The sequence below is a fragment of the Phragmites australis genome, chromosome 20 (genome assembly GCF_958298935.1).
Source record: "Phragmites australis chromosome 20, lpPhrAust1.1, whole genome shotgun sequence".
NCBI lineage: Eukaryota > Viridiplantae > Streptophyta > Magnoliopsida > Poales > Poaceae > Phragmites > Phragmites australis.
In genome coordinates this window covers 11,630,639-11,642,105 of record NC_084940.1, presented here as the reverse complement: position 1 = coordinate 11,642,105, position 11,467 = coordinate 11,630,639, and the positions used below count along the sequence as shown (strand labels likewise).

General features: G+C 41.8%; 1 protein-coding gene across 1 annotated transcript; it reads right to left on the bottom strand.

Moving 5' to 3' along the window:
• Positions 1-347: 347 nt before the first annotated feature.
• On the bottom strand, positions 348-7,704 carry LOC133901455 (protein farnesyltransferase subunit beta-like). The gene is given in 15 exon segments (XM_062342821.1): positions 348-473; positions 545-631; positions 883-955; positions 1,030-1,086; positions 1,199-1,264; positions 1,336-1,386; positions 1,469-1,522; positions 1,603-1,685; positions 2,619-2,647; positions 6,028-6,040; positions 6,541-6,640; positions 6,740-6,792; positions 6,794-6,827; positions 6,942-7,022; positions 7,502-7,704. Coding segments are annotated over 15 exon segments (1,110 nt in total).
• Between the last annotated feature and the right edge of the window lie 3,763 nt (positions 7,705-11,467).

Sequence of the window (11,467 nt, the reverse complement as noted above, 5' to 3'; positions counted from 1 at the left end):
CTACAGAAAAGTTCCAAAACAATTGCTACTAAATGTGAAGTATTTAACTTCAACTCATCGATCAGTTCCAGAGGACGAACAAACCAGATTTAGTTTAACATATTTTTGTACCTGCTATACAATTTGAAAATAAGATATATGAGCACATCACTGCATAAGTGCATTAAATCAAGTGTACACATATATAAGGAATTCAAAGTTATTAATTTAACAAGATATTTGGAGCAGAAACTTCTGTTACGAGGATGACAATATTTGTGTAAGTAAAAGTTAAACAATATGCTAAATAATTTCCACTTCATAAGAAAAATACCAAGTGTAAATTCTTACTAGTGGAAGATTTTTTTTTAGGGCTTCCTCGATGAACTGTTGCCACAAGCATCCTCGCCTGACGATCTTTTCCTGGAACATGATGAGTTAAATTGTTCATCGACAATCTTTATCAGCTTTTGTGATAAAGCAACAATAGCTCCCTGGTAATAGGCATCTGTCATAAGAAACAAAGTATGCGCCAAAGACAACCGAAGACAAAGATTGCAATTACCTGCCAAAAGGAGTAGCAACCATCAACCAATTTATTGGTTCGCCCTTGAAATCCACATTCCACCCCTTGGCCAAAAGCCACATAGTCCTAAATAATGATGACAGTCAGTAAAACCTCAAACGATATTGTAATAAAAATAATGCCACAACAACAAACCACACATGTATTTACTCCATGCCGTACAATTAAAAACCAATGGACTGACTAAATGAAAAATGAGTGCAACTCCAAATATGTCCATTGCTAAACACAATGAAGCCAAAGTAAACACAAAACATGCATCAGAATAGTAGTAAAAATTTATAAATAATGGGTAATGAGGTTGGAGGTTGTCTTACTATTAAGCTAGGCAAATCGAGTTTCTATGTCTCATTAAGCAGGATCAATGCAGCCAACCTGCAAAAGATGTACCTTAACAAAGCAACTATTACTTCAAGTTCTAAATAGATAAATTCAGAACATTTGTAGAAACATTAGAAATGTACCCACCATGAACTTCAGCATAAGGTTCCCCTACAATACCACCTTCATAAGTTTGACACCTGGAGGTATATAGTATATGTGTTGGCCAATGGTTCTATAGAAAAGAACTGCAACCAAGCAACAATACATTTTGCAGTTGAAAAATTGGCAATCACATCAACCAAAGCAAACCTAGCTATGTAATCCTCAACCCCTTTTGCGTGTTCGTCATCGAGAATGTTCACAAGGTTGGCAACATGATTTTAACAAGAGATATTAGAGAATTGCAAGAAAAACGTGAACTCATGAAGGGCTACAAGAAACTCACTGATACTGCAGTATAGCAAGCATGGACATCAATTTCACCACCTTCATGCATTTTGGTGTCAGACATCAGGGCAGAAGGAAAATATGAAAAATGACCTTTTACCTCCTATTATTTACTACTCATAAATTGCATACCTAAAAGCACCTGATGTATCTTTCACCCAAAGCAAAAACTTGTGCAGGTTGTTCCTGACAGACAAGGTAGAAATTGCTAATCAAATAAATCAGATGTAAATCACATCTTATCTAAGAGCAGCCATAGGGGTTACATATTTACCGACGATAGTGCTCTTTTACTCCCTATAGTCACAAGTGTATTTACTGCAACATATGTTGTAGCAAGATGAGGCGGCTGTCAAAAAAAAGGTAGGCAAAAGAATGGTGTAATTGTGTAAGTTCTCTTGAATGAGCCACTAAAAATGAACTCAAGTTTAATATATCAAAAAACAAACAAGATTTAGTGTGTATTCTGAACTTGTACAAACGGGGTTGAAAAAGGAAAAATCAAATCACCCTGATAATTTATATTTTTTAGCTAAACATATTCCTCAATTATATAATATATTACTCATAGGTTAGCCAAAATATAGATAGATATTACTTATAAACAAATATTCAGAGACTTTCATGATGTTATTGTGTTTATTTAGATGAACATGTTAAGGGTAGCTTCAGCTAAACATATTCCTCAGTTATATAAATACATTATTCATAGGTTAGTCAAAATATAGATAGATATTACTTATAAATAGATATTCAGAGACTTTCATGATGTTATTGTGTTTATTCAAATGAACATGTTAAGGGTAGCTTCAGCTAAATATATTCCTCAGTTATATAAATACATTACTCATAGGTTAGCTAAAATATATATAGATATTACTTATAAATAGATATTCAGAGACTTTCAGGATATTATTGTGTTTATTCAAACGAACATGTTAAAGGTAGCCTAGATTGGTCAAATAGTCCATTTAATTAATGTGAATGAGAGAACAAGTATCTCTATCCCTTGCATTCACAGAACATGTTAAGTCTGATGGATGCATCGCATAAAATCACATTTAAAAAATTAATGCAAAACATTAGGCAACGGAAGCCAATGCACCTTACTTAGACGAATAAGAAAGCCAATCGCACTTCCACCAATAAGAGGTGCGGTAGAGAGGTCCCCCACTTCGATTCCTGCCCCGTTAGCATCTCCGATCCGAGAGCTGGGATGACTCCGTTAGCTATTATCCAATCCAAAAGTAAGGTACTAAAAAAAATTGAGGGTGGAACAAACCTGTCCAGGTCCACCACCATATCTACCATCTTTGTCTTAAAATAGTAGTGATAAAAACCGTATCCACCACCATATTCACCAAATGGCAATAAATATTTCTAACATGGCATGTAAATATGTTTTGTATAACAAAATATGCTTGTCAATTATCCATAAGCAAATTCACACTGAGCCAAAAGCTAAGATACATAACCAAGTGACACATAATAAAGTGAGAGTACCTGCGCCATCCTTGTATGAAAGAAATATGTATTATAGTTCAACTGAAGTATCGAGCCATTTATGCTTAACATTTACTATTATATGCAAGCTGACTAAATTGTCGTGGCAAGTGATCTATTTGAATGTGATATGCCTTAGAGGCAATTATAGAAATGTTTGTATCACATGTCTATATTCATGTATTTCTGAATAATGTGTTATTCTTTGGATGACTATCATTTATATTGATTAGCAAGTATGTGACTTTTTCATAGAACTATTTGTTTATATCATGATGTTATTTTGATTTGATCCCTGGTCACATATCATTGGGATGATTCATAAGACTAGTACATATATTGATTGATGATCACGTTTCACGGATCATAGGTATAGAAATACCGAATCAATAATATGGGCATTAATGTTAGAGAACATAATGTTGGATAGACCCACTTCGAGATACTGTTGGGATTGTTCTTTATGATATAATATCAGTTATTATCTGAAATGATATACCTGCAGGATCCTTAGACTTGGGATCGTCATTGATTCCCAGAATATGTAGTGGCATACTTTAGGGCTACCAAACGCTATCCATAATTAAGTAGTCATAAAGGTAGTTTTCAGATTTGTTATGAAACATGTCGTGGGGTGTGAGTGATCAAGATGGAATTTACCCCTCCTTGATAATGAGAGAGATATCTCTGGGCCTCTCGAGGTAGTTGAATTGAGAAAATGCAAGGTCATGCCAATATGATTGAAGAGTTATGATAAATCCACTACTTGATCGAGTGAATGGTCGAGCTATCACACGGGTGTCACGTATCTCTCCTTGAGCTTTGAGTAATATCGTGAGGCAAAGGGATCGGTGCATGTGTATATGAAGGTTCAGCTGATATGATCTTTGTGTATACTCAGGAGTGAACATGTCCTAGGGACCACTATTGACTTCAGTTTGGATAGGTTTTCCGAGTCATAGACATTTGTACATGAACCTAACGGGTCACATACTTAATGGTTTGAAACAAAACATGCGAATTAGATTTGTATATGAGTTTTATTGGATTGTGATCCATGAGGTGTTAGAATCCTAAAGGGCTTCCAATGTGGGAAGCCATTAGTGAGCTTTATATAAGGAGAGGCGTGAGGTGGGGCGTGTGTGGGAGAGCCACTCCTAAACCCTAGCCGCTACACTCCACATGATCTCCTAAAACTCTAGCCGTGTGTGAAGTGCTAGCATATCGACGCTCGATGATTCTGCCTAGTACGTGTGGATATCATAGAGGTGTTGCTGCTATTACGACACTAATCTCCTCGGCGTGTAGATCTTAATGCTACTGCTCGGCGTTGGTCGAGGAACTGGTCGATAAGCACAACCACCTGCTCGGAATTGGTCGAGGAGCACGACCACCTGCTTGGAGTTGGTTGAGGAGCGTCACTACTGCAGAATATCTCATCAGTGTCGATTAAAAATCACCATCAGTGGTGGGTTTTGAACCGACACTGATTACTCAGCACTGATAGTCAATGACTATCAGTGTCGGGTACGGAACCGGTACTGAAAATCAATATCAGTGCATGTTCCATCGACGAACCGACACTGATAATGAATTATCAATGCCAGTTCCCTGTTAGGGCACTGATACTGATTATTAGTATCGGTTCTAAAATAGAACCAGCACTGATAGATCTCGGCAGTCAAAAAAATTGTAAAATCCAAAATGCATCACATGCACATGCATCCATTCTTCTAATGTTTAAGTCACGATAAACACGTAATACAATAATTCAAACTATAGGCATTTCTAAAATTACATCAAATACCATTACATGCATAGTTGATATCTAAAATTTTAACTCCAAATATTACATCAAAATGATTCAGTACATAAATGAGCGCACTAGCTGTTGCTTCAAACAGAAGTTCCATTGGACTTCTGTAAATAACGAAATTGTTGCTATCACACTGAAACTTAAGGTTTAACTAGTACTTTCCTTCCCGGACAAGTCATGTGGCCTTTGTATATAAGGAAGCATCTAAATCAATCGGCATTTTAGTTTCTAAATTTGTTAACTGCAAACTGCAATATTAACTGACATTCTTATAATTTTACTATAATTTATAGTAAATGGATTTTCATCTCTGAGCATGCAGATGTACCTAAGACAAGTCATAGGTATGTCTACATGCTCAAAGAAAAAAAACGTCAATACCATATCAATCAGCACATGTGGATAATCTTGCAATTATGTCAAGTCATCAATTGCAGAACAAGGAAGTAACAAACTAGTTACTCACTGAGAAGTGATGATAACATCTAAAACACCGATATAGCGATACACATCTAATATCATAGCATACACACCTAATAATAAGCCAACATATTTTGAACTAAAATAATATCTAATTTCAGGACTTAAATTAGCTAATTAAAATTGCTAACTACAATTTGCTAACTTTAATTTGAGAATTAACCTAGGTATTTTGTGACCCTTCCGGGTAGGAAGGGGAAACGTTGTTGAGGATCTAGAGGCTGGGAGTACAAGGGTGGTCACACGGACCTGGGCGACCGGATAGGATGGAGCGACCGCCTCCACGCTGCCTGGATCTACACCCTCCACCTCCACTGTCGATGCTGCTCGCCATGGGGATATCAAGGAGGCGATGAGGAGGCGACGGTGGGCCAGCGCGCGATGAGGACAAGGAGGCGGCGGCGGACCAACACACGACGAGGACGAGGAGGTGGTGATCAGTGCGCAATGAGGACGAGGAGGCGGCGGTTGGCGCGCGACGAGGAGGAGGAGTCGGTCGGCACGTGACGCGGACGAGGACGAGAAGGCGATGAGCCGACGCGCGATGAGGAAGCTGCGAACGGGGAGGAGGCGGCGGTCGGGGAGGACGAGCGGCGTCAGGATGAATAGAGCAAACGAGGAGAGCAGCTAAGTGCTAGATATAAATATAACACAGGCATCAGTACCGGTTCTAATTCCAACTGTCACTGATAGTGACTATCAGTGTCGGTTCTTAAACTCCCACACGCGAGCAATAATTGAGACGCTAAGAACCGGTACTGATAGTCACTATCAGTATCAGTTCGTGGCTGGAACCGGCACTGAAGTATCAGTGCCGGTTCTTAGCACCTCAATCATAGTTCAGGCGCAGGAGTTTAAGAATCGGCACTGATACGTCAACAGTACCGGTTACGCTCAAACCGACACTAATGAGGCGCTACTTATGACTTGTTATGTAGTAGTGAGTGATCACATGCGTAGGGTTGGTTGTGGACCTGATCGAGAAGCTGTTTGAGGAGTTTGACGAGCAAGATGTTAGATTGGTCTACTCTAAACTCTTCTTTCGCTGCACTACGTGTCAAATGGTAATGATCTATAATATCCTACTTGTATGGTATTTTGGATGAATGCCGTAGAAATTTTTTTTTTTTAGACATGGGTAGCTAACCTGTTCCCGACACTATTTATGCGTACTTATGTTATGTTTGCAGAAGTGCAAAACTACTTGTAGACTGAGAAGATATACTCACATATCTTACGCAATTGGGTCAAGCAAATCTATCCATTCCATCATGCTCTCATCTCAGTAATAGGGAGTGAAAGAGCTTTCAATAAATATCTTTAAGCATAAAAATTAAGAGCATTAAACTGCAAATCACTGCGAGATCAACAAACAATTATATCTTAGCTGATTAACAAACCTGACATCGAGCAAGAAGTCCACAATATCATCTTTGAGATCATCGTCAAGTACTTCGTCCAACAAAGCAAGTGGATGAACCATCCAGTAGCACAGCCAAGGCCGACTGGAATAATTAAAAACAAATACCAGAGCAAATATGCATTAGTGATACAAATTCAAACAGGATGTGCCACAAGGCAACTTAACCATGGACAAGCATTACTTGGCATCAAGCACATGAAAGTTTGCCCCGAGATGCCTCAACCGTTTTGTCAAGATACTTGATATGTTGATCACGCCACAGCTCTAGCCTGTAGCAGAAAACAACCCAAAAACCATAGCTCAGGATGAGGAGGTGGCGGACATCGTAATCTCAACTCTCAAGCGACCGTTTGTGAGTACTCAAAGAAGCTATCGCACAACACCTGACTGGCAGTATTAAGCTTCTGTGACCAACCATTTTAGCAACCAAACCAGGAACCCTGCATTCCTCAACAATGCTGGTGCTATAAGTGAAGTTATATGTGAACTCATTGTTTCAAGCTAAAGTCTATCAAATTCTATAATCCCCACACCCAAATCAGGCAATCAGCCCATGTCCATGCGTCGAGATCCGCCAGTTAACTCAAGCACTGCCAATAACGGGGAGAAACTCCTAAGCAGAATTAAGAAAATGAGCTTGCTCTGGGGAATGCTCATATGACGTATTTCGCATTATTGGGCATGGCCTCTGAGAGGGCACAATAGAAGTCAGACACGTTGGCCTCCACCTTCATCGCCTCCACCTGTCGTGATCTTCCACTAGGTCGCCCCTAGTGGGAGGCACCGGTGGCTGCAGGGACTCCATGGGCGAGGCGGCCGGGGGCGGAGTCGGAGGTGAGATGCCGCTGCTTGGATGCGCTCTCGCTTGTTGCGACCGGATCCCAGCGAAAGGCGAACCATATGACGTGCCAGTGTGGGGTCACGATCGCTTTGATACTTTTACGTTTCCAATGTGTGGGGCACCAGAATCTCGAAGGAGCCTGTGGGGAAGAAGGGTAGCATGAGCGTGAAGGAGACAATGGAGAGCTTGGGCAGCGTGAAGATGACGGAGATATGCTCAAAGATGACACGGCCATTGGGGAAGCTGTGCAAGGCGGCCATATCAGGAGGACACGACACGACGAAGTGGGGGTGTGGAGAAGCCATAGGGAGGGCGGACTGGAGGGGTGGGCACACATCTATGCGACGATCTGGGGAGGAGGATGGGGGCGGCGGGGCCGGTAAGGAGCAGTTATTGAGCCTGGGTTTTTTTTCGGTTTTAGGTGGTTTTACGTCTGGATTTTTCTAATTTTTAATTAGATAGGTAGGGACTAGAGGTGCGAGGATGATGATGATGCAGGACCAACTTTTGGTTTATATAGTAATATTCTATGTGAAAGACGCATCTATTATTAGATGAGCATCTTTTATGCCATCTTTACATGGTTCCGTTTGGAACATGAGAATTTCTCCTGATTTCCACAGAATCAAACTATTTCCTGTGACATTCCAGTTCGATTTGTATGGAATTCTTGCGCTGCAAACAAGTCATCAACGCAGAATATGGCTTCCACGCTTCCATTTGCAAGTTCGCATGGACCCATTTTCTAATATGTGAAGAATTTTCTTGCCCGTTCAAGAATTGACCACCTTTGGAGTCCATGATCCAAAAACGATTCTCACTGTGGCCTGCCTGGCATTGGGTCCCATCGAGGTCCAAAAACGCACGACGGACCTATCCTACCGCAGCCCTAGGAAGATTGAAAGCCTTGGATCAGGCCCTGCAGGCCATACTCTATCCTGTGGGCCTGGCAGCCCACCAGACGCTATGGGGCCCGTGTATAGAATGCATGTCCCTCGACGAGCCACGGTCTAGGCTCACCCAGGGCTATTAGAGTTTTTTTTTATTTTTTTATTTTTTTAAAAAATTTAAATAAATAGATTCCCGGCAAAAATATTTATAAAATTAGGCACCCACCGCCCTCTCAGAGGGCAGCCCTCTGAGAGGGCGGGTACGGGTGCTAACCGCCCCCTCAGGGGGCGGGTAGAGCTCCTTACCGCCCTCTCAGAGGGCGGTAAGGGCTCCTCCCGCCCGCCGCCCCGCGCCGGCCCCCCGCGCCCTGCAGTCTATAAAAACACCGAAAAATAGGAAAAAAATCATAAAATTCGGAAAAAAAGAAAAGTTGAGAAGAGAGAGGAGAAGAGAGGAGATGAGAGGGGAGGAAGAGAGATCGGCGAAGCCTTGCTGCATTTGGGCCGCGGATTTGAAAAAAAAATCTGGTAAATCTTTTTATCCTTTTTATTGTTGTTAATTAGTGCAGTAGTAGTATATGACATAGATTTTAGATATTTATGATCTAGGGTTTAGAAAATTGTCAAATTTAGTTAGAAAATTGTACGATAACAGTTCAATATAGAATATTATTTTTAGTATATTATTTTCAATTTGTTACCTGTAGTATATTATTTTCAGTATGTTATTTGTAGTATATAGTTTATAGTATATTACTTGTACATGCGGACGTATGAGTCAACAGTAGATGATAATTTGTGAACTTATGGTAGCATTTAAAAACTATTTTATCCGATAATCAGAAATATAGTTTGTTGTCTTAACATGGGTTATGTTTGCGGGTGTTTCCAGGAATGGCAGATAAATTAATTTTTCAGATATATTATGGTGAGGGTGAAATTAGGTACGGTCCCAACGGTGTAGATCTCTCTGGATTTCGTCATGTCATAAAGGGGCTTAGTAAGGCTAATGAGAAGACTGTTGTGGGTGTGTGCAAATGGCTCATGCGGTTTTTCCAACTGGATCCGCAGTAATATGAGGTGAAGTTGAAAGCTGTTCTGAGCCGTGCTAGTCATGGATACTTTGGTGAGCTTGTTCCCATCGAAGCCACGTCAACTTGGAGGCATTATGTAGATATATGCTGTGAACGTGGCATACCGCTGGTTTTATTAGCTGAGACGTACCTGAAAGATCAAAATGAGGTGACACCGCATACGACATCGCCCGTGACTTCTTCGGGGGCACACCTGACTACGACATCCTTCAGCGGTCCCAGGTTTCCAGTGCACCGCTTTGGACCCAGCCCACGCACGACCAACCCTCGACACCGGTGGTCCCTACTAGGCCTACCAGACACGTCGGCCCACTCGACCCCCTCACCTACTCCAGGGGTCACGTAAGGGTTAACCAGCGGCAACGGGACCACGATGGGGCGCACGGGCGACGGCAACGAGGGAGGCATGAGTAGCATTTTACATTTTTTGTAACTAACATATGCATATTCGCTTCGTGATGTACTCATATGTATTAAGACACGTTCACTTTGTATGGTCGACTTAGCATTTCGTAAATGCATTTCATACTCAGACACGTTGAATGAACAAGTGACCACAACACTAAACTTTAACCATTACTTGACAACACATGCCTCCTACCGCAGGCTTTAAACAAGATGTGACAACACTACCCAGCTTTTTCAAATCAGTAAATAACAACACGGGTACCAATAAGCGTGGAATCTCTGACCATGGGCAACGACAAAACTTTCCCATTCTTCAAGATGGAATCCGATGCTCCTCCCGCCAGCTACGCCCATGCCCTCACTCCTTTGTTCAAGAGCGAATCCAATGCTCCTGCCTCCCCCAACTATAAATAGCCGAACCTCTTTACGGTGAAGCATCGCTCATTTCTCATATCTCTCAAGTGCAATGTCTTACTCAGCTCCATCGAGCCCACCAAAGAAATATTGGGGGACTACCATACCTGAAGGTCTCGAACCACCAATGTGCTTCTGTGGTGACCTTTGTAAGCTTCGCGAGTCGCAGGACATCTCATACACCTATGGACTACGCTTCTTCATGTGTGCTAACTACGAGTATGACAAGCCTCGCCATGCAACAACTGGTTATCGACCGGTACGGTAACAAATATCCGCCTCATCTCTTCCGATTACGCACCCTCTTTTACTAACCGCTCATCTTGTTCCATTTGTTCAGTCCCCTCCACCGCTCTGTGATTTTATTCAGTGGTTCGACAATGAGCAACATGAGGTGAAGAAGGGACGCGTACGCACGTCGGGAGTACGAGCAACAGCAAGAGGAACTTCGTCTCAAGCGGGAGGAAGAAGAGCGCATGAGGAAGGCGGCGCACGACCGTACCGTGGCTCAGTCTCGAGAGGCTGAGAGGGAAAGGAAGCGGGAGAGAGCCCGCCATGCTAAGGCGGCAGGTCCCGATGCCCTCCGAAAGGGAAAGTATCCTAGATGCACGCAGTAGAGAGTACCTAATGTAACCCGACATACTTTCCCTCCCTAAGGCATGTTATGATTAGAATCGGTGCACTAATAAGTAGGTCTTAGTGCGAACCGTACATGCCACATTTGTTTCCTCATCATGTCGTCGCAGTTACAGTGTATTATAATGTTTTCACCATGTGTTTAATACTATGTTTGTCCTCGTTCGCACCCCATACCCACGTAAAATGCTGCAACTACTAATTACTTATTTTTTTCTCTCGTTATTACATAACCTACTCCAAATTTAATTTCTTAATTTTCTTACACCCCTTCTTTTTTTCTTTAATTACAAAAATAATACATTTTTATAGGATAAAATGAAAAAAAAATTAATTTTACATGAAAAATGCCCCTAACCGCCCTCTGAGAGGGCAGCTAGGGGCTAACCGCCCCCCCCAGGGCCTAACCGCCCCCTGAGAGGGCGGTTAGCTCCTCTTGCCGCCCTCTGAGGGGGCGGTTAGGCCTACCGCCCTCTCAGGGGGCGGTTAGCACCCGTATCCGCTCTCTCAGAGGGCTGCAGCCCCCTTTGAGGACGGTGGACGCCTAGTTTTGTAAATATTTTCACCGGGAATCTATTTATTTAAATTTTAACTAAAAAATATAAAAAAAAACTCGGGCTATTAAG